This window comes from Schistocerca nitens, chromosome 5, assembly GCF_023898315.1.
Source record: "Schistocerca nitens isolate TAMUIC-IGC-003100 chromosome 5, iqSchNite1.1, whole genome shotgun sequence".
In the NCBI taxonomy this organism is placed as follows: domain Eukaryota; kingdom Metazoa; phylum Arthropoda; class Insecta; order Orthoptera; family Acrididae; genus Schistocerca; species Schistocerca nitens.
This window is the reverse complement of record NC_064618.1, coordinates 543959422-543984949: the sequence shown is the minus strand read 5'-3', so window position 1 is coordinate 543984949 and position 25528 is coordinate 543959422. Positions and strand designations below refer to the sequence as shown.

The 25528-nt window shown below is 39.9% G+C and overlaps 1 protein-coding gene across 1 annotated transcript in view; it reads left to right on the top strand.

Moving 5' to 3' along the window:
* Positions 1 to 25528, top strand: part of LOC126260569 (glutamate receptor 1-like) — a 1252588-nt gene that overhangs the window by 583149 nt on the left and 643911 nt on the right. Inside the window, exon 3 of the mRNA XM_049957904.1 lies at positions 17383 to 17510. Within this exon, the coding sequence (XP_049813861.1) occupies positions 17383 to 17510 (128 nt within the window). The remainder of the gene's footprint in view (positions 1 to 17382; positions 17511 to 25528) is intronic.

Below are 25528 nucleotides of genomic sequence, written 5' to 3'. Positions count from 1 at the left end.
GGGACTATTTTGAAGGATAGTAGCTGATTTTGGTTGATTCTTGTTCCATTTGTACTCGTGTACAATAAATGTACACAGAGGTCTAAAGCGTGTTTTCATTTCAACCTTTGCTGTGAACTCCTGTATTGGAACCAAAATTTATGTTTGCATTAAGATACGCACTGCGTTATTGGTTCAGTGCACATCGTGAAATTTTTGTGTTGTTGCATTATCGAAAGAGAAACTATACATGCCATGAATTATGGAATGTCCCTCGCATTTACACAAGCTTGTTGCCATTTTTTGTACCTCTTTACTTTCCTCACCAGCAGGTTCCTTAAAATTTGTGAGCCTAAGCTTTTCTGTCGTTAAAAGCGATTGCACTAATATTTTAATCAGTCAAAACATCTATTCCGAAACAAAAAATCGCAATAAAAAGAAAAAAAAAACATATATTCAGTTCTGCATATCTAAAGGTGTTATATCAGCTATACGCTTAACACACGGTGAGGAACTAATACTCAAGGAACAACCGTCAAAATATTTATGTGTCCATATTGATGAGAATTTGAACTTTATGGAATACAGTCCTGAACTCTTAAAATAGTTCAACAGCTTTAAAACTTCGGATAATTGTGAATCTTGGGGAGAGAAAAATCAGAACGTAAACATATTTTGTGTATTCTCATTTAATAAAATACCGTGGACTAATGTTCAAAATGGTTCAAATGGCTTTGAGCACTATGCGACTTAACTTCTGAGGTTATCAGTCGCCTACAACTTAGAAGTAATTAAACCTAATTAACCTAATGACAGCACACACATCCATGCCCGAGGCAGGATTCGAACCTGCGACCGTAGCGGTCGCTCGGCTCCAGACTGCAGCTCCTATAACCGCACGGCCACTCCGGCCGGCTGGACTAATGTTATGAGGTAACTCATCTTTAAGAAAGAAACATATCATCACTTAAAAACGCACATGTAAGAACAACATGTGGTGATCACCTAGGATCATCTCGTAGACATATGCAGCATGTGTATTTCTCAGAAAGATTTTTTTTTTTTTTTTTTTTTTTTTGTAAAGAATTCACTTCAGTTCATGTGGAACAATGTGTACACAATCACAACATCATAAGAAAAAATAAAATTCTCTACATCAATCAGTACTGACAATGTCACACACTAGAGGCCACAATCGGTGATAAACATCTCACAATACATTTGAGGACAGCCTAACAAAATTATTAAGTGCTTAAAACTACTATGCTTCTGATATTAGGATTGTGTTACCCCGAAACATGCTGTGATAAATGTCACTTATTTCGATAAATGGTGCATAACATTCTCCGTACGGAGTCAAGAGACAGTTGTACAGTGGTTGCGCAACAGATATTCAACATTAAGGTTGGTTTTAGCCCAAAAATGTGTGCACAGTGGAGCCACCAACCTTTCCCATCACTCACTCAATAACAGAAAAGTCTGACAGAACATCGTTAAATTTTAAAAGAAAATAAAACTATTTCTCCTTCACAATTTCTTCAATACCACTGAAGAATATGTAATATTTAGAAGGTGGTCTGCTGGAATTACTGATTTACATCTTGTAACCCTCAATTTCTATGACCGCAGCTCGTGGTCTCGCGGTCGCGTTCTCGCTTCCAGAGCAAAGGGTCCTGGGTTCGGTTCCTGGCGGGTCAGGTTTTTTACCTGTTTCGAGATGACTGAGTGTTTGTGTTGTCCTCATCATTTGATCCTCATTCATGAAAGTGGCGATACTAGACTGAGCAAAGGTTGGAAATTTATACGGGCGCTGATAACGGCGCAGTTGAGCGCCCCACAACCCAAACATCATCGTCAACTTCCTTCCGTTTTTTTTATTTTTCCTAAAATATTAATTCCATACGTACGCCTGGGATAATGAGTTTCATATGCTTGCTGAGTGATGAGAGAAGGGCAACTTCTGGAAAGCAAATATTTTATTAATTATTCCATGGAAATCTATTTCACATCGTCATCAAAAAAGTTCTGAGCCACCACACAGAATTACTTTATTGGAAATGGGGTTCCCGAAATACCAAAGTACATGCAATGGAGGCGTGGAGCGATGGTCATGGTACAAGAGACATGACCATAACCATCCATTGTTTTATGAAAAATTAAGGCAAAAAGTAGATTCTGTAGAGGCACAAAGTCAGTGGCTTGTTGTATTCATTCTCGACTGACTATGCACCATGTTTTTTTCTGATTTAATAAACTTACAAAAATCTGTTAGATTCCAGAACGGTTGCCAGTGAGACAGTTCCCTTTTTATATGAGTGACTCAGTTTATTTTAAACTATTTCAACCTTCAGACAAGGAGCGTAAAGTAACATGACAGTTTATCTCGGGTTAACCACCATTATTAGGTGCCAAACACAAACATCCCACGGAAATATTCGTCAGCGGTCACAAAAATCATTACTGGGGCACTATATTATGCAACTGTGTAAAGAAAGTGTTTAGCTCTCAGTAAGTACCCAAAAAATATTCCATCATAAAACAAGGAGTAAATGGTTCTCACAGCTTCACCCACCAGAAGTATATCAAGTAAACTGTTTGAAACTATAACAAACACATTATCTCATGTAAAAGAAACAAATGTCTGCAGAAAACAAAATCCATCATATTCTTTATAAACGTTACAGTCAATGCACCTTGTATTATTAAACTCCTAACTAAATTTTAATGGACCAGCTGTATCACAAAAAATCTGGCACAATGATAGTCTAGTCAGTCCGGAATGAATACTGATGCAGTGCAATCAATTTTTAGCCTTCATCCTTCTGAAACCAACGGTTAGTTGCGATAACCGTACCTCTTGTTGCACGACCATTGTTCTGCACCTGCACTGCATCTATCTCACAGGTACTCCACCCTACAAGATGTGATGTGTGGCGGCTCGAACGTTCTTTGCTTGCGAAAGATTTTCATAAAATCATTAATAAAAAGATTTTCTCCTAACTTGCCACTCTTCTTCCATAACGCAGCAAACATCTGACATTCATTGTGCTAGGTATACATTTGAAATTCATATTTTGAGAGAGAATAAAGGAACAAGTGTAACTAAACAATGACTATTTGTATTACAAAAAAATTGTAAATAGTCAGTAAAAATTTACCCAAATAGCTTTTAAACCGTTACTGAGCATGTACCAAGTATTATATAGTAATGTAAAATGACTTGTTATTCATTGCTATGTTTAATGGCACCAATGATTCAAACAACATAAAACTAACTATCTACCGACATAACTGACAGAACACTGAAAAACCAACGGAACAGGAACTGTTGTACGAATTAAAATGAGTGTGCTGCAATCAGCCTTTGAACTTAGAGTCGAATCACTTGAATCTGTCATTTAATTTCTTCCTTTATGTGGAAGACTTACTAACAGTACGACGTGCGAAATTGTGCACAACTTTCTGTGTATTTTTTTAAGAAAATGTAAGTGCAAATATGTTTTCTGTTCTGTTTTCAATGAGTGGCATCTGCCTTATGAACCAACATAACAGACTGCACTAGCCACTCACTGTAATTTTAAAAAAGCAAAGATAAACAATACGTTATTATAGCTCCAGGCACATCCTTCGCTTGGTTGAGCTGCGTATATAGAAATCCCTATTTTTAAAAAAAAAAAAAAAATAGACGCCATTAAACATCAATGCCTGAAAAAAATTCAAATGTCTGTTACATACAAACCCACTTAGAAATCTTTGTTTTCCTCAGAAACTAATTTCAATTGTCATCTATCAGGAGACGGCATCGCTTCCTCTCAGAGGCCTCAGGCACACATTTTTTATCTGTGGTATGTGTATGTAACATTAGGGCACTGGGTTTGACAGTTCACATCATTGTACGAAAACTATGCCAGTTATTTTCATCTACAATACTCGTAAATGTTGAGAATGGATAGCAAGCAAGTTTGCAGGCGAAAGTATAATGCTGAAATAACATAACTTCAGGAAAAACACTAAAAATATCCAACACAAAAAAGCACTCCGTCTTCAGGCCACAAGTTCCCCATCGGGACCATCCGACCGCCGTCTCTTCCTCAGCTGAGGATGCGGATAGGAGGGGCATGTGGTGAGCACACTGCTCTCCCAGTCGTTATGGTGGTTTTCTGTGACCGGAGCCGCTACCATTCGGTCGAGTAGCTCCTCAATTGGCATCACGAGGCTGTGTGCACCCCGAAAAATGGCAACAGCGCATGGCGGCCCGGATGGTTCCCCATCCAAGTGCCGGCCACGCCCAACAGCGCTTGACTTCGGCGATCTGACGGGCAAGGCAAGGCTGTTGCCATCCAACACAATGTAACAAGAAAAATTAAAAAAGAAGCTGCCCTTCAGAAAGTGAGAAAGATGACGCTTACAACTCAGGAAATAGCAACAATGCTTTTTGTATGGCTCTGCATCGTTCATCCTATTTGCAATTGTTCATTAATGGATACCCGTATCCATAACAGCTATGAATATACGCTATTACACTAGTACCTACGTGCCGTCTCCACCCCCCTCGACACACACACAAACACAAAATAACAAAATAGGGCAATTGGACTTGGAGTTTAGAACTGGATAAGCACTTCCTTGAACATAATTCCATATGTTTCACGCAATATGTTTCATGCGTTTCGGATATTGAGAGTATAAGCAGTTTGACAGCTGTAGCTGATCAGTATTCATGTTATCAATACCTGAGAAAGAAGAAATGGGTGACGCTCCTGTTAGGTGCTCATGGAGCAACATTTCGCAAGAAACAGTAAACATAAAGATATATTTAAGATAGCTAAGAATCGACACACTCACTTACATTGCAGTACCTAACTTTGTAACAAGCTACACCTCCACCACAAACCATATCTCTTTTGATGTATGTAAGCAGTGCCTTTTAGAGCTAGCATTGTGTTGACAGCTCTCCTCGGTAGACAGCTGGAAGAAGAAGAAAAAGAGGAGGGGGAGGAGGAAAAGAAGAAGAAGTGCTCTTGAAAACACTTTGTAGGTGCTCTGAGTGGAGGAATCCGAATCACAGTTGGATGCTAAACAAGCCAACCCACACCTGGTGGGGCACGAATAAGAAAGCAAATATTCTTCTACAAAATCTTTATTAATTTTTACAGTAACCTTTACATATAGAAAAAAATTGTTTCTTTATGTCTATTTGGCATTGTTTTGATAATGTCTAGGTTGGTTTTTAACTTATAATTTACATCACGAATATCTAATTCTTGACTCAACTAGTAATTTCAAACGTACAGAAGGTATACTTGCGATTTATAATATGTATCTAGTTATTTTTTTCCTGTAAACTATCTGACATCTCACCTTCACAATTATCTCTGTTCCTTCGTACAATTCTTCTAGCGGAGAGCACTTGGATATTTTAATTTTGCTGTTTACTTCGTGCATGACATGACATTCCACACCTTCTTGAAAGTTCGTTGACAACTCGTTTCCCCCACATTCTCGTTTAATTTACGTGTGGGGCTTTAAGTTTGCAACTTCTGCAAATGAACTACTATTAACTGACTTTGTTGATCCATTGTGGACATGGGACAGCGGCTGGTCAAATATTTAACAAAGAGATTCGCCAAACAGCCGTGCGATTGAGAAGTTATTTTATTTTGTTTTTGCTATCAGTTTCGGCACTTCATTATGCCATCTTCAGTCAAATCCTCGAAGGAAGCACTTAAGGATTCACGACATCCAGTAACATATGGCCCCAGTATGCCACTATCGATTATTTGTGAGACCTGCATATGGGGCCTGAAGATGGAGCAATGAATTACCAAAACAGGTAGCGAAAATAAAATAAAATAACTTCTGAAGTGCACGGATGTTTGGCGGATTTCTTCTTTAAACAATCAATAAGTGATATTATTCTGTCAGTTTTAAAGTCTGTAAACGGATTTTCTCTCGCTAGATGCACAATATCGAATTCACCGCATACTGCTACATGCTTTTCATACAGATCGAAATGGGAAAGGAGGATTACAAACAAAGTCTTAGGGTTTCTTTTAACATAATAAATTTCCTCAAATCCATCATTTTCTGCAAGCACTTCAATGCAAGCGTTTTTCGTTGCTATTTACAATAAACACAGGTATCTTGTATTCCCTTGTTGTTTCCATATTATTCCATACACTGCGTTTAAACTAATACGTAACTCTTACCAGCCTATTTTCAGTGGTCTTTTCTCAGTAGTAGTACATATTCTTCCGTCGTGGCAGTCAGCTGCCGTTTTTTGACTTCGTCCTCCTCCATTTATAGTTTCCTTTTCAGTATATTTAACACATTAACTGTACATAAAAGAATAATTTCTGTAAATAGAATGATGTAAGTCTGTTTGACACATTAGTTCTTTTTCTGGCGCTTTGTGGAATAAAACAGTTTGTGGAAACCAGTCCTAATTCAGTAATATCTACATTTGATGGTGCTGTAGAAGATAATGTCCTCGATTGAGAGAAATATGTTTCTCCATCTTTAAAATAGCACTTCTGTATAATATTTTGTGATTTTCAAATTTCTGCTGAGAATTATGATTCTTTTTTCAAAGGGGAACTTAAAAGCGTGATTGCTTTTTGCCTGAAATTTGGCTCATCAGTCTTTTTTTTCTGAAGACCAAACATGCACAATTGCAAAACAATAGCCTTATGATGATCTCAAGTTTATAATGTCTTAGGAGAGCTGCTATTAGTGTTCTAATTAAATTTAAGTAACTGGAGTTGAATTTTACCAATGAAACCGGTCTACACAAAACTTTTTTAAAAATTGTTCTTGTTTATTTAATAACAGTAGTTTATCAATGACACCAAGATTCTCTGTCCCTTCAGCAGCAACCAGTTTACTAGACTCGTTAAAAGGGTCACTCTTAATTTACAGAAAACTTTCAACTGTTCTTGAGTCTGACCACACTTACCAATACAACTTTACTGCTCAGATATAACGCAACTGGTGTAAATATTCCAAGCCAAGACAAACCCAATGAGTGCGCAAAGCACCAATGTTTCAACCACACCGTAATCGTCTAAATAGCGGCAAAAGCAAAGTTCCTAAACTAATAACGTCCGTAAAACACTGATGCTTCTAAAACCGATTCGTTTAGACTCTCCTGAGTTACCGACCCAAGGCTTCAAATACAATAGAATATCAGGACTCTCTTCAGTTCGCGACCACGAAAAGGTCTAGAATCCCTGGACTTCCGCCGACAGAAGTCCGATAATCCTCTAAATATCAGTTCCCAGCTACATTTTTAATATCTCCTCCGTACATTTTAGTTCGTCTGTTATTGACTGACTACTTATGAGCGTCTCCCACCATATCATTTCATCATAGTGCCTTCCAGTAAGGTACAAATCTGTAAAACTGTGAACCAACTAGCTAAAATTAATAACTATAATTGACAGAAGTTGTATTCTAAATCACACTTGAATGCTGGTTTTAATGACACCAATCACTATATGGTTACTATGGCCCATTCTCATAAAACTTCAGTTAATTTGAATTATTCCTGTACCATGTATCACATTTGTCATAGAATTCAGTACATAAATGATTTCTACATTTCACCGGTAGACACCGCCATTCATTCTTGATCAGATGAGACAGTTGAATGAAGAGCACCTCCCTATGAGAAGAGACAACGTTTTCAGTATCACGTTTTGAAACGCTCTGTCCGCCAGCACATGAAACATGCGCGAATTTATCCATATTGTTGTGTGATAGACACCGCAGCTCTCTACCCTGACCTGCCGGTACTCCAGCCACGCATTCACGCTGGTGTCATCCCATCCCGGCCCGTGTGTGAAATAGACCTGACCCTTGTAGCTGCAAATATCCCTGGTTACCCGCAGGGCGTTACGAGTGCTTGACAATATGCATGCTAAGTGGTCGGCACTCTGTATCCTTCTGCTGTCCACTTGTGGTACAAAGCACCACCGTCGATCCTTTTGCTACCTCCCAAATTATATCGTATATGTTGCTGTCTGTGTTAACAATCTCCACGTATTTTACGGGTAAATAATTAAAACTGTAGGCAGACGCAACGTAGTTTGTAATTTTTGCTCTCTCTTGATTGTCTGGAAGCTTTCCTGTCAACTTTTATGTGTACTTATTGTCTCAGTAGACAAATCGCAGAGCTGTTTTGTAATCTGTCTGATAATTTACACCACATAGAATTGATTGGCACAAAGTGCATTGGAGCATATTGTAAAAACTGTTTGTTGGTGTTTAACACAGTTACACATCTTCCACAGGGTAAAACACATCGTCCTTTCTATTATAAGATGTAGCTATTAGTCTGGCAGTATCATGTTCATTAGCTAAGGAAGATGTATAAGTTTCTTGCAGATACAGATCAGGGCACACTGTAAAGTTGGTTAGATGCTTACGTATAACTTTGTTCATTCGCTCGATTCTGGTTACGTGTGACTTTGTTATATATAGTCTATTCAAAACCTCTTACCGTTGTTTACAATAACACTGCAGTTTCCTTGGACTTCTTCTTGCAGACAAAAGTCGTAGTTTGATGTGGGATAGTCACGCATCCCCGTTTTGTTAAAAAGCTCCGCAAGATCTTATGTTATATCTAGGTTCATCAGGTAATATTTGTCTGTATGATGCTGTTGCAGCTTTTCTAAGCATTACGTCCTTTAGAATATCCAATTTAATGTCAGCCAATTTCGCTTTATATGGCATAACCACAGGAATTTTATATTTCCCTGAAATGATTTCCAGAGGTTCCTTGCGACTCTTTTTACAATGCTCCTCTTGATGCCACATCGTCGTTCCCGTGTTTGAGATGTGACAGCTGCACTTTGACATCACGTCTAGCAGAGATTAGCTTGGAGAATTTACCACATTGGCAATTGTTGAATGGACCACATATTTCCCTCTTTAACATCAAAGACCGTTTGTTGTCTAACCGTTTTTGGCTGCCGACTTGATCACAGATTTCAACCATTATAATGGTGTCATAAAATGATTCTGTAATACGCGTAAGTACAGGTAAATTCTCCTTGCTAAGGAGCATGCCATTTCCGGCGTAATTTTTGTTACCAGTGTCAGCAACCAGATTGCCGAGGTTCTGCAGTAACAACCACACACGAAAGCATTCATTGGTCGGTCTGCTCTTCTTACTGAACAAATAAGGGATTTTTAGGTCTGACACCATATAATAATACTCGTCAGCTGCAGTTATCAAGCCTCCTTGTAAACTCTAAAGATTTGTGAGATTTTGGGCACTTCTGGTCATGTGATCATGACCTCACCTCCGATTATACCTCCTAAATTTAGGAAGCGGCTGTGACTTGTTCCTTAGTTCCATGCAGCTAAAGATCATTCCATAGTATAAAGGTAGGCAAAATATATGGCAAAGCGGAAATTTATTAAAATATTTCATTATTTTTTAATGTGTACTTTAGTAAATATACAATCCTAAATTCTTAAATGAATTATTTTTGTGCTAGAGCACAAGAGAACATGTACAAAATCAATGGAGGTTGCATATTGTAATTCACAAGTATGATTATACAACACTAATCATGAATAAAAAAAACAGTTAATCTTTGTACCAAAGTGCAAATTTTCCATATACTTTTCTCAAAAATCTCGTCTTAGTTCTGCTAAAACCGACATCAAAATCATCTGTCCATTATAATGACCGTCTGTGCTAGGATGGTTTCCAGTATTAACAATTGGTTCGAACTATCTTGTTTTCTTACTTCCCTTTTTGTATACTGTTTGCTAGGAAGTGACATCTTCACTCTAAAACGACACACTAAATTTCCTCACTATGTAGGTTGTTTGGTGTGTGGAGCAACATTATGTGCACAAAAACATTGCGTATCGCTTGTTGTAATACGCAGGTATGGTTATAGATCTCTGATTATGAAAAAATTAAATCTTGCACCCAAAAATAAAAATCGTCATTAGTACGAGGTGTGGCTAGAAAAAAACCGGACTAGTACTGGTGAAACAATAAAACGAATGCAATAAGGCTGAAAGTCGCGTGGCCTGTCACGGGACTCTCGCTCCGCCTACTGCTCGAGTTTCATCTGCCTCCTGCACTCAGTCTGCCCGTGGCGTCTGTTTTAAGTAGTTGACGTTTTGTCTGTGCGTCGGAAAATGTTGAGTGTACAGAAAGAACAGCGTGTTAACATCAAATTTTGTTTCAAACTAGGAAAATCTGCAAGTGAAACGTTTGTAATGTTACAACAAGTGTACGGCGATGATTGTTTATCGCTAACACAAGTGTTTGAGTGGTTTAAACGATTTAAAGATGGCCGCGAAGACACCAGTGATGACACTCGCACTGGCAGACCATTGTCAGCAAAAACTGATGCAAACATTGAAAAAATCGGTAAACTTGTTCGACAAGATCGCCGTTTAACAATCAGAGCAGTGTCTGAGTTAACAGGAGTTGACAAGGAAAGTGTCGAATAATTTTATCAATTTTTTCAATGTTTGCATCAGTTTTTGCTGACAATGATCTGCCAGTGCGAGTGTCATCACTGGTGTCTTCGCGGCTATCTTTAAATCGCTTAAACCACTCAAACACTTGTGTTCGCGATAAACAATCATCGCCGTACACTTGTTGTAACATTACAAACGTTTCAATTGCAGATTTTCCTAGTTTGAAACAAAATTTGATGTTAACACGCTGTTCTTTCTGTACACTCAACATTTTCCGACGCACAGACAAAACGTCAACTACTTAAAACAGACGCCACGGGCAGACTGAGTGCAGGAGGCAGATGAAACTCGAGCAGTAGGCGGAGCGAGAGTCACGTGACAGGCCACGCGACTTTCAGCCCTATTGCATTCGTTTTATTGTTTCACCAGTACTAGTCCGGTTTTTTTCCAGCCACACCTCGTACTTATCAAAGTATATAAGATATCTAGAATATAATTCTCACGTGATAGTAGGGTTGTAACTTAATTGTTCTAATGTAGTACAAAAGAAAAATAGGAACGTATGGCTTATATGTTGGCTCTACTGGCATACCTTACAGTTTAAGCAGCACTTATGGACGAACTTTGTTTGATCATTCCACAGATTATTGTTACTACTAAATATGGCATTTCTCATGGCCTCATGTTTTAGGTCTGAACACTTTTAAGCATTTATCATGCTGTAGTATCATTGTGGAATTCAAAGTCATCCATATTAGTAATGCACAGAGGTATAGTAAGATGCATGTTTGTGAATATGCATGATTGTGAGTTAAACATATTTTCTGACTTTTTAAAAACATTATCAATTTTATTACTTTCATATATACAAACTAATACACGATAATTCTACTTTCGTGACAACCACTCGCCATATGGCAATGTTTATCAAATAATTATCTTTTGTACGTGTTAAATTCGGGATATGTGCGATCATGTTCACATGCAGCTATGAAGTCATCCAATTTGATGCTCACACAAACTTTATGTTGTATTATATATTGCAATACGTCACTGACTGCGTTTTGAACATATAATGTAACAGATGTAACCAGCCATTAGCAAAACACATTGCACCGTAATCAGTCCACATAATTGTAGCACTTTGCTTTTTTTAAGTATATTCTGTGCCTAGTCTGTCGATCTAGTAGTTCAGTAGTGTACCACCAAACACAGTTACTATCGAGGTGGCACCACGACTGCTGCTGGTCGGGGTGCCAATGCTGCTGTTGAAGAAAACATTGATGTTGACTTCATGTGGGTTCTATTCAGTAGTAAGTTCACTCCTGATATGAGAGAATTTCACACAAGTGTCTCCACTCTGTTTCACTGAACGGAAAATTTCTGGACTGCTCTATAGTCTCTAGTTCATCAATTACGCAAACGCGATGTCTGACACAATTCTAACAATCATGAATATCGATCTGGAAACTGTCAAGAAAATGTACTTATGAACAGGAACACTGCTTTCACCGCTGAATAAAGAGGTGGAATGATTGGTTTGTACACACATGTAAAACCCCCAACCACTTTCCACGGCAGTTGCTGTCTACCAGTTGTGGTAGACCATAAAGTCTGGAGTGGTCAGGGGAGCTGTTATTTTGAATTTCCTGGATGTAGGTCATACCTCAGCATAGAAAGTAGTTTATGGGCAAACATTACAATTAAAAAGTAGGTCATGGCACGCACCATTCCTAGGATACCACCAACTTGACCTATTTGATTATTATCTTGTTTACAGATAACACTGAACAATGTAGTGCTGGTCTATATCTCTTTACAATATTTACTCCAAGGAGAACAGAAATAACGAAGATGGTGTTCGTTTGCAGCCTATGGGCCACTGTCTACATGTATTAACAGCTGCGAAGCATTGCTACTGTGTTAACATAGCTCTGCTGACTCTTCTCCTCATATGTCTGACAGTTCTATCCTGAAGAGTCAAAGAAACTAATACACCTGCCTAATATCGTGTAGGGCCCCAGCGAGCACGTAGAAGTGCCGTAACACGACTTAGCATGGACTCGACTAATGTAAGAAATAGAGCTGGAAGGAATTGACACCATGAATCCTGCAGGGCTGTCCATAAATATGTGAGAGTACGAGGGGATGGATATCTCTTCCGAACAGCACGTTGCACGGCATCCCAGATACGCTCAATAAGCTCATGCTTGAGGAGATTGGTTACCAGCGTAAGTGTTAAACTCAGAAGACTGTTCCTGGAGCCACTCTCTAGCAATTCTGGACGTGTGGGTGTCCTATTGTCATGCTGGAATTGCCCAAGTTTGTCAGAGAGCACAATGGACTTGGATGGATGCAGGTAATCACACAGATGCTTACGTTCGGTTCACCTGTCAGAGTCGTATGTAGATGTATCAAGGATCATATATCACTCGAACTGCACACGCCCCACACCATTACAGACCCTCCACCATCTTGAACAGTCCCCTCCTGACATGCACGGTCCATGGACTCACGAGGTTGTTCTCATACCCGTACACGTCCATCCGCTCGATACAGCCTGAAACGAGACTCGTCCGACCAGCATCAACAGTCCAATGTCGATGCAGACGGGCCGAGGCGAGGCGAGGCGAGGCGAGGCGTAAAGCGTTGTGTCGTGCAGTCAACAAATGTACACAAGTGGTTCTTTGGCTCCGAAAGCCCATATCGATGACGTTTCGTTGTATGGTTCGCATTCTGACACTTGTTGATGGCCCAGCATTGAAATCTGCAGCAATTTGGGGAAGGGTTGCACTTCTGTCACGTTGAACGATTTTCTTCAGTCATCTTTGGTCCCGTTCTTGCAGGATCTTTTCCCGGCCGCAACGACATCTGAGATCTGATGTTTTACCGGATTTATGATATTCACGGTACACTCGTTAAATGGTCGTACGGGAAAGTCCTCTTTTCATCGCTACCTCTGAGATGCTGTGTCCCATCGCTCGTACACCGAATATAACTCCAGATTCAAACCCACTTAAATCTTGATAACCTGCCGTTGTAGGAGCAGTAACCGATCTAACAACTGTACCAGACACTTGTGTTATACAGGCGTTGCCGTTCGCAGCGTCGTATTCTGCCTGTTTACATATCTCTTTATTTGAATACGCATCCCTGTACCGGTTTCTTTGGCGCTTCGGTGTATAAATCTCATATACCCCGTGCGGTAGTAAAATCTTCGTTCCAACACCTGTAAGTCAGCGTGACACTCTTTTTTTAGAAAAAAATGTCGTTACTGGTTTTTATAGGTAAGGAAATCAGTGACAGTGTGGTGAAGTAAGTTTCTTTCTACTGCCAATTGTTATCTTTTTTGAATATAATGTGCATTTCGATGGTACTGGCAACCCTTATTAAGGTCCAATAATAGGTGTCCAAAAACTTTTGATCAGATGCATAATGTAGATCACACAAGACACCGCTTGCAACTAAATAGGGAGCGAGTTCGCACATACACTGTGTGCTCAGAAGTATCCAGACACCTCGCTGAAAATGACTTTCAAGTTCATGGCGCCCTTTATCGGTAATCCTGGAATTCAGTATGGTGCTGGCCCAACCTTAGCCTTGATGACAGATTCCTCTCACGCAAGCATACGTTCAGTCAGGTGCTGGAAGGTTTCTTGGAGTGCTGCACTGAGGAGAGGTATCGATGTCGGTCGGTGAGGCCTGGCACAAAGACGACATTGAAAAACATCCTAAAGGTGTTCTATAGGATTCAGGTCAGGACTCTGTGCAGGCCAGTCCATCGTGTAACCACTCCGCCACACGCCGTACATTATGAACAGGCGCTCGATCGTGTTGAAAGAAGCAATCGCCATCCCCGAATTGCTCTTCAACAGTGGAAAGCAAGATAATGCTTAACACATCCGTGTAGACCTGTGCTGTGATAGTGCCACGCAAATGAACAAAGTGTTCAAGCCCCCTCCACGAAAAACACGACCACACCATAACATCACCGACTCCGAATTTTACTGTTGGCACTGCAAAGATGACAGTCACCGCGCATTCGCCGTATCCACTCCCTGTCACCACAGTGTGTACCGTGATTCGTCACTCCACACAACGTTTTTCCACTGTTCAATCGTCCAGTGTTTACGCTCCTTACAACAAGCGAGGTGTCGTTTGGCATTTACCGGCGTGATGTGTGGCTTGTGAGCAGCCGCTAGACCATGAAATCCAAGTTCTCTCATTGCCTACCTAACTGTCATAGTACTTGCAATGGATCCTGATGCAGTTTAGAATTCCTGTGTGATAGTCTGGATAAATGTCAGCCTATTACACATTACGACCCTCTTCAACTGTTGGCGGTCTCTGCCAGTCAACAGACGAGGTCGGCTTATACGCTTTTGTGCTGTACGTGTCCCTTCACGTTTCCACTTCACTATCACATCGGAAACAGTGGATCTAGGGATATTTATGAATGTAGGTTTCTCGTGGACAGACGTATGACTCAGGTGACGCCCAATCACCTGAACACGATCGAAGTCCGTGAGTTCCGCGGAGCTCCGCATTCTGCTCTCTGACGATGTCTAATGACTACTGAGGTCGCTGATATGGAGTACCTGGCAGTAAGTGGCAGCACAATGCACCTAATATGAAAAACGTGTGTTTTAGGGGGTGTCCGGATATTTTTAATCACGTAGTGTACGCATATCCGAGTGGGAGGAGACACACATTACCTCTAGTTTTATGATGATAAGGTCAACCATATTCCACTCTGGGACAGCACGTGGGAAGAAAAATTGCTAGTGAGTGTGTTAAATACATTCATCTTCCTAAACTCTTAAAGTAGCTCTGTATACTGTGCTGCCACCTCTTCTGAGCTAAAATAAAGTTCTCTGCAGCTCAAGATTAGTTACTGATACGGTGATCAGTAATACGTAGTTGTTTAGTAGGTGCTGAACACTAGGTGTGTTGAAAAAAGTAGAATTTTACGACGTCACACATGATAATGATTAAAGCCAGAGACTCTCTGGTTGCGTACAGTGTGCAACCATCATTCCATCAGCAGTGCCACCAATTCCAGTATTATTCACTTGTCATTTCATCCTAATAACGTGCAAGAAATCAGCTTACATGTGCACACACACACACATGCACGTACACACACACACACACACACACACACACACACACACACACACACACACACACTATGACAAGAAAAGGCAACTCGTGAAACAGCACAGTGTGGGAGTCTATGGCCACTCCCTTTGTACAGCGGCCGAACCACATGCTGGCATGGGCTTTCCATATGATCGAAGACAGTCATCTTTTCCTGGAACACCGTGCTGGGTAGGTTGGGGCACTTAACGTGTTTATTCAAGATGCAGACAGCAACTCCCGGCTTTGCATAGTGCGATAGGCACACGTATTCAGCCATTGCGCTCTCAACCACATAATATGCATCTGCTGCAGACTCCCTCATGCCGTGATAATGAAATACCGCTGTACGCATATTGAGGGGGGGGGGGGGCAGGGAGTAGAGGTAGTTGTTAAACCTGGAACCAAATGGTTGTCTGTGAACTTTGTTTTAAAAAAGGATTCTGTAATTCCATAGTGTAATTGCCATGTAGCAAAAGTGTACTTTTCTAAAGAAAACTGAATCCCAAAGCCTCCACAGTGCATTCGCTACGTAGCAGTAGTGTACAATATTTAAAACAGACATTCACACACATGCCTCTAGACAGTCTGATGTGTAAAATTGTATCAAAATGTTCCAAAATATTATTTTAAAAAAAGAACACATAAAAAGCAAGCTATCTTACTTGATTTTTTAAAATTTCTTGCCATTTTCACACTGTTCTATGTGCACTGTGACACCATAGTGTCAGACTTATCTCAGTCAGCTATGTTTTGGTTTTGGTAACTATATCAGGCCATAAATAATGCTAATTAGTATAAGGGTGGCATAAATATAGAGGCAGTTATTTTGTGTAATAAATTATAGTGATGAGGATAATTAATTGGATACTAAAGTAGAGTCTAAATAAACACCAGCATAAGCCCTCAAACCAATACGATACCTTCCCAGATTCATAAATTATATTCTAAAAAAACACCAGATAACAGCACATACTGCCTACGGGGGAGGGGGAGGGGATAGGAAAGGGGGAGCAGTGATAAATGACTGTCTGGTATACAGGTCATAAATCATAAATTATTGGTCCATAACCGGTACAGCCACCTTATATATGAGTATCTGTTTCAAGATGTAGTTTGGTGCTGAACTTGTGACAAAATACATAAACCTACGTATTGTAGAATTTCTCACATGGAATGCTCATCGAGCGTATTCATCTTTTGATTCAGTGACCATCATGGTACGGATGACTGTTGCCTCTATGATACGACAACCAATCATGGAGAGTACACAGGTTCATAATAACTTACATAACTAATGAAGCAATGACGTAGAAATATATACGACTGCTATTGTGAAGCATCTGCCCAATTCTTTGCAAACGAAATGGTTACCGCTCTGAAAGCCATGCCGGTCCTGCTAAACACTTTCTACCCACAACAAGTCCACACACGTGTCTAAGAGTCACTGTGCTCTGAAAGGAAAGCAAGCACAGGTTGGTGCGCTGTGATATTACAGTATGCCTACGAGTGGTATGTTACCGGAAGGTGGGACTACTTAGAAGAGTGTTGTACTACAAACGCTCTTAAATGAACAGTATAGTACATAGAGCGTAAGTTTGTCCTTTATCTTTTTTGATTCTACGGTTCTTTGTCACAATTCTCTTCAATCTTCTCCATGTCCACCAGGAACATTAGGATATAGAATTATGTTTGTCAGTTCCTTTCAGAAGAAGTTTCTAATTTCCTATCCGCATATGTTAGGAAACCCTCTTGCTGCTCCACCCACAGCGAGTTGTACCCAGTTGAGAGCCTCGGCGTGTTTGTTTGTTGCAGTCTGCAGCCAGTTCTCTCGGGGCGTGTTCTCCCTGGTTGGAGCCGTCAGCCCGGACTCCTTCGACACGCTGCACTCTTACAGCAACACCTTCCAGATGCCTTTCGTCACGCCTTGGTTCCCAGAGAACGTAAGTAACATTCAGTTACATCGCACTTAAAGAAACATTTAAGCCATTCATTGTGACAATTTTTTACTTCACTTTGCAAGCTGTATGAGGTCAAGGAAATCCTGAGAAAATAACAACGACTGTTTTCACGAATATTTGCTAGAATAGAACTGTTTGCCTTCATGATATTCTGAACACTAATCCACTTTAACTACGTCTGTTAAATACCAACAACAATCCGCATCGATCAACAGCAAATTTTAAACCTTGCACAAGCTCTACAAGTAGTCAAATGTTTGTCACTTTACATTAATTTCTATAAGGACTGTTTAAATCCAGTAAAAAGCTAAAAATCTGCGTTCGAGCCTTCGGTAGACCATTTAGACCAGAGGTTCCCAAACTGGGTGGCGCGCCCCCTGGGGGGAGGGGGGGGGGGCGTGATGATGTTGCAAGGGGGGCGCGGGTGGAGTTAGCGGTATAAACCTAATATTTCTTTTTAATATCGATATTTTAATAAAAGTGAATGTGCAGGTATTAATGATAGATTATGGTGCTAAATGCAATCGTTTGGCGTCCCACTTCCCGCAATCCTATCTCAATAACCTATCCTAGAACATACAGGTTTTGAAGATCACGTTTAGAATGTCACACACAGAAATTCTCAAAATTACGATGCGATATGCGTTAATTCTAATATATCAGATTTGTAAACAACTTACTTCTGACAATTGGAAAATAGAAAAGTCAGGTATTAACTATTCCGTACATTTGTACACATGAACTGAACGTAATCATGTTATAACTTTTAGCCGTAGTAGGCTATGTTCATCAGACTAGTAATCACTTATACTGAGTAACTGCAAAAATGCCGTTTTATTACCCTGTCAACCAGCGGATACCCATGTGATGCGATTACAGTGACTTTAATAGACTGTATACGCTTCAAATGAACTGGCGGGTTCGTCATTTGGACGCCGGGGTTATGCCCTTTGTCACCAGAAAAACGTGCACGGCGTGAATGCGAAACAAGTAAAAGCGTTCGTTCTGAGCAGAGTACTTCATACAGAAGTACGCTGGCTCTCAAAAGGAAATACACTAGGAAGGTTATTTGAACTTCGAGACGAAGTGATGCAGTTTTTGGAAAACAACAAACAAACTGAATTGTATGTGGAATTTAGAGAGCCCGGTGCTCATGTTGCATTGGCTTATCTGTCAGATATTTTCGAATCTTTAAACACATTAAATTTGAAATTACAAGGTGGAGAGTCAAACATAATTTTTCATCGGGTTGCCATCCAAGCGTTTACTGATAAGTTGCAACTATGGAAACGTAAAATTTTAGCCTGCAATTATTCCTGCTTTCCCAGATTGTTTGGAATACTGGAAGAAGCCCGATTTCAAAACGATTTTAAGGATACTGATACTAAGAGTAAAATATCAAACCATTTGCAGCACCTCACTGACGAATTCGAACGATACTTCCCTAACAGTTATTATAGGTTAGCGGCGGATCCATTTCTCGTTGACGTGGATGTGTTGCCAGACAGAGTACAAGGGGAAGTCTTAGAAATTAAAAATGATTCTGCAGCGAAGTATGCCTCTGAGAAGATGGATAAGCCTTTACTTTGGGTGAAATATCTCATGGTGTATCCCAGCACAGCAGAACAAGCACTGAAACTGTATTTACCATTTTCAAGCATTTATTTGTGCGAAAGAGCATTTTCAGCGGTAGTGGCGAAAAAAATAAGCTTAGAAGCAAACTCACTATTGCCAATGATTTGCGTTGCGCAGTTTCTACTATTCAGCCAAGAATTCAAAATCTTGTAAAAAATATGCAAGCTCATCCTTCACATTGATTTATTTGTTTGTTTCTTGCCACATGTGTGTGGAAATAATATTTTTATAATAAATACGTCACATTATAAGAGAACTTGTTATTTTCCTACTAACTATCCTTACATGTAGGTAATACTGTAAAATTATAAAAAATTATTTCGAAGAAACAATATAAAATAAATATAGTGAATCTGATTTAAATATAAATACTGCGGGTGATCCTTATGGATTCTGATGTTACGTGTGGTATGTTATTTCAACTAATAATAGTATTTCTTCTGGATGAAGACACAGCGAAAGTTTATCCTAGATATGGCAATCGAAGAGTAGTCCTAAAATCGTATACGGGTGAAGAAATGGTGTGCATCAAGGGAATGTAATCAAGGTAAGGAAGTTGTTTTATTCATATTTTTTAAAGTTTTGTGTAGTCTGCAAAATTATTTCGTAAAACTTATCTTTTATTTATAGTGTGGTTCTGGGAACTAGGCCTTTGTCGCCGTTCGGTTGCTGTCGTCGTTGACATAAATGCCAACCTATGCGCAATGACAATGGGGAGCGCTATAGGCGTACAAATCAGTGATGTTCGTTAACACCGTGACTGAGTGACTATTTTTGATAATGAATGAAAGTAATAAGCTACACTCAACTTAAAATAATAGTCCGCATCCACTAATCTGCAAAGGTCGCAAATATTTTTCCTTGTTTACCAAGTACTTTCTTTACTTTCGGAGTGGCTTATAATCACAAGACTAGACTGATACGTAATAACTGCGACTCGATACATTAACAGCCCACCATGTTACATGACGTCCCCATCAACTTCACCATCACAAATTTTTCAATAGTTTCTTGATAATTAATACAAATCTCTATATTTTTTAGGGGGGGGGGGGCACGGAAGTTTTCTTTTCGGCAGAAGAGGGGCGTGACAAACAAAGGTTTGGGAACCTCTGATTTAGACCAACCGACCACAATGTCATCCTCTGCCGACGGCGTCATTTGATGCACTATGGAGACGCATGCGGTCACCACTCGCCCTCCAGCTGTTGTCGGACTTTCTGAGTTTGGTACCGCTACTAATTGGCCGAGTAGCTCCTCTGTTGGTCTAATAGGCTGAGTGCACATCGCACCAGTCCGCCCACAAAGGAAATATCTCTGGCAGTACCAGGAATTGAACACACGTCCCCCACATGATAGACAACAGCGCTGTCCAGTCTACTACGGAATTGGATAAAATAGAGAGAGAGTACTACTGAATATAGAAATGACAGTGACTAATTTATGCCCTTAGGCACAAAGGGTTTTTCAAATATTTTTTGCTTTCATTTTTTATGTCAAATTTATGTGGAGTGTGGTAAAACACGCAAACAATTAGTTTTAATACTTGCATGGGCAGAAGTCATCACCTGAATTGGTTACAGAAACTGTTTCAGTGTTCATTCGCACAATGATGAGCCACAACATTCTGATCACCAATTTTACAGAGTGACATTCGGCCTTCGTAACGCATTACAGCAGCGGTTCTGTGTGGTGCAAGAGCCTGATAGGTTTACAGGGGTATATGGCACCAGAAGTCTACGCACATTGCATGGGGGCTTTATTAAATGTAAAGCAAATACTTTTAATTTTTTGATTTAGTAGCTGTATGTCCGATTACGAAGTCTCGTAAACGGTTGGCCCTGACTAGTATTATTACGCAATCTGACTGCATAGAACAACAACAAAGAATGAAATGGAAATTTTCATTAACACAATTAATTAATTAAGTCCCCAGCAACTATAAAACCTACGAAACCAAAGCACAAGTATAACTGTTCTGTGTGTGGAAGTATGACTCAACGTACGCATCTGGCACGGTTCTTCTTCAATAACACAAGAAATTTTAAATATCATTTATACTGAATTAATTAAAGAAAAATAGAAATACCATAATTACTCAAGAAAACCAGAATTACACTCTAATACAAGAACACAAGCCAGATGCTTTGTTGACTGAACCTGTAATGACGCATTATTTAAGACACTGAAATAATGAAAAACAAAAACACAGAATATTTTACCTTCATATATATTGACGAATAGCACTCTGATCATTACAGTATTTCCATTCGAACCATCTGCTGTCTAGCCCATCAAACAACTGCATAAAACATGGAACAACATCTCGACAAACACTGCCCACTAGCACATCTCAACACACTCTGACTACTACGAGTCCTCGACAGGCACTCCCACTACGACATCTCAATAATCACTGCCTACTACGAGTTCTCAAGAATCACTGCCAGTGGAGGCGGCGGAACAATACTCTCTAGCGCGATCTCTGGCGCTGTGGCTCAGTGTAGCCACCTTTCATATGCCCTTCCTCCACGGGCTAGCAGTGGTGGTGAAAATACCACCAAATTCGTCAAAAAAATACAGACAAAAATAAAAGATAATATTAATGCGTAAATATCATATAACTAGATAAAATTTTGACTTTGCACTGACCTTTCAATAACCTAATATATAAAATACAGTAAGCAATACAAATTCTTTCATACATGTGACTTTACATAATAGTTTACACAAGTATTATGTGGTTAAACAGTTCAATCAATAGCGTCAGCAATGACGAATATGTGCAGGTAAGAGTCTCATAACTTTTCACAAACAGTAATACACAAAAAATCTGTTTATACAAATATTCACATAAACGCTTTCCATAGCTCAAGAAACAAGTAGTTGACAGTTCCAGCAGTAGCACCCAGCAATGGTCAACAGGTGCAAAAACCAACAAGTGACATTTTTTCAGTAGAAACAGTCCATCAGTGGCACCCAGTAATGTTGAATAGGTGCAGACACCAACAAGTAACATCATTTCGGTAGAAGCAGTCCATCAGTGGCACCCAGCAATGTTGAGCAGGTGCAGACACCAACAAGTGACATCATTTCAGTAGAAGCAGTCCATCAGTGGCACCCAGTAATGTTGAATAGGTGCAGACACCAACAAGTAACATCATTTCAGTATAAGCAGTTCCATTGGTGGCAGCAGCAATGTTGAGCAGGTGCACACAACAACAGGTGACATCTTTTCAGTAGAAGCAGTCCATCAGTGGCACCCAGTAATGTTGAATAGGTGCAGACACCAACAAGTAACACCATTTCAGTATAAGCAGTTCCATTAGTGGCACCAGTAATGTTGAACAGGTGCAGATATCAACAGGTGACATCTTTACAGTAGAAGCAGTCCATCAGTGGCACCCAGCAATGTGGAGCAGGTGCAGACAGCAACAAGTAACATCATTTCAGTAGAAGCAGTTCACCAGTGGCACCCAGAAATGTTGAGCAGGTGCAGACAGCAACAAGTGACATCATTTCAGTAGAAGCAGTCCATCAGTGGCACCCAGCAATGTTAAGCAGGTGCAGACAGCAACAAGTGACATCATCTCAGTAGAATCAGTTCCACCAGTGGCACCCAGTAATGTTGAGCAGGTACTGACACCAACAAGTAACACCATTTCAGTATAAGCAGTGAGCATAACCGTGTTGTCATTGCTTTCATTTGTGATCCCAGTGAGTCTCGTAACTGCTCCATTGTTCCCATTTGTGAGTCTAACCGAGATCCCAAATTTAATATAGCACCCATCAACTGCTCCATTTCTTCTGTCGTTAATCTCGTATTCTGAAATTTTTTTGATTGTGAAAAATTTTGAAATTGTTCCGGACTATTTTCCCTGCTTATTAAATTATTTTCTACTTCATTATTCATCATACTGTTGTCCTGTGTTGGCGAGTTCGCCATGTCAACAATTTCGTTATTCTGACTATTCATCATTTTTGCCTTTTTCATTGATCGCGTAATCATTTTCAAAACATACAAAACTCGTCACTGTACGAAAATTACACACAATGACTCTTTATCTCCAACAATACCATTCACACGAAATGTTTCCTTCAAACACGATTAACGAACAATTGAAATAATTGCACTAAATTGTCAAACCCGTAGACAAGACAACAGAAATGAAATTTTGCAAAATACCATTAGAAGAATGCCAATTACCCAATCTACACATGCAATATAGACTACAATTACTAAACTACAAATTACTACAACAATGCTACTGTCTACTATTTTTACAATCAGAAGAATTCCAAGGACGATCCGAAGCAGCGGTCGCCACGTGCATGGGGGCTTTATTAAATGTAAAGCAAATACTTTTAATTTTTTGATTTAGTAGCTGTATGTCCGATTACGAAGTCTCGTAAACGGTTGGCCCTGACTAGTATAATTACGCAATCTGACTGCATAGAACAACAACAAAGAATGAAATGGAAATTTTCATTAACACAATTAATTAATTAAGTCCCCAGCAACTATAAAACCTACGAAACCAAAGCACAAGTATAACTGTTCTGTGTGTGGAAGTATGACTCAACGTACGCATCTGGCACGGTTCTTCTTCAATAACACAAGAAATTTTAAATATCATTTACACTGAATTAATTAAAGAAAAAATAGAAATACCATAATTACTCAAGAAAACCAGAATTACACTCTAATACAAGAACACAAGCCAGATGCTTTGTTGACTGAACCTGTAATGACGCATTATTTAAGACACTGAAATAATGAAAAACAAAAAAACAGAATATTTTACCTTCATATATATTGACGAATAGCACTCTGATCATTACAGTATTTCCATTCGAACCATCTGCTGTCTAGCCCATCAAACAACTGCATAAAACATGGAACAACATCTCGACAAACACTGCCCACTAGCACATCTCAACACACTCTGACTACTACGAGTCCTCGACAGGCACTCCCACTACGACATCTCAATAATCACTGCCCACTACGAGTTCTCAAGAACCACTGCCAGTGGAGGCGGCGGAACAATACTCTCTAGCGCGATCTCTGGCGCTGTGGCTCAGTGTAGCCACCTTTCAACATGTTACGCAGTTCCCGTAAATTACTCGCCAGTGGTTCGCGGCTGCGGCGTTGACGCCCAATGGTGCCGCAAATGTGCTCCATCGGATTCAAACCAGGCGAATTTGGTGTCAAAGCATCCAACCATTGCAGCAGCTTTCTCGCCCTGTGACATCTACATCTACGTGATTACTCTGCTATTCCCAATAAAGTGCCTGGCAGAGGGTTCAATGAACCACCTTCAAGCTGACTCTCTACCGTTCCACTCTCGAACGGCAGGCGGGAAAAACGAGCACTTAAATTTTTCTGTGCGAGCCCTGATTTCTCTTATTTTATCGTGATGATCATTTCTCCCTAAGTAGGTGGGTGCCAATAGAATGTTTTCGCAATCGGAGGAGAACACTGGTGATTGAAATTTCGTGAGAAGATCCCGTCGCAACGAAAAACGCCTTTGTTTTAATGATTGCCAATGCAATTCACGTGTCATGTCTGTGGCAGTATCTCCCCTATTTCGCAATAATACAAAACGAGCTGCCCTTATTTGTACTTTTTCGATGTCTTCCGTCAGTCCCACCTGACGCGGATCCCGCACCGCACACCAATACTCCAGAATAGGGCGGACAAGCGTGGTGTAAGCAGTCTCTTTAGTAGACCTGTTGCACCGTATAAGTGTTCTGCCCTACCCACAACATTATCTATGTGATCGTTCCAATTTAGGTTATTTGTAATTGTAATATCTAAGTATTTAGTTGAATTTACAGCCCTCAGAATTGGGTGACTTATCATGTAATCGAAATTTAGCTGATTTCTTTTAGTACTCATGTGAATAACTTCACACTTTTCCTTATTCAGGCTCAACTTCCACTTTTTGCGCCATACAGATATCTTATGTAAATCATTTTGCAAGTCGTTAGGATTATCTGATGACTTTACAAGACGGTAAATGACAGCATCATCTGCAAACAATCTAAGACGGCTACTCAGATTGTCTCTTATGTCGTTAATATAGATCAGGAACAATAGAGGGCCTATAACACTTCCTTGGGGAACGCTGGATATTACATCTGTTTTACTCGATGACTTTCCGTCTATTATTACGAACTGTGACCTTTCTGACAGGAAATCACGAATCCAGTAGCACAACTGAGGCACGCAGTTTGGTTAGAAGACGCTTGTGAGGAACGGTGTCGAAAGCCTTCTGGAAATCTAAAAATATGGACTCAATTTGACACCCCCTGTCGATAGCACTTATTACATCATGAGTATAAAAAGCAAGTTGTGTTTC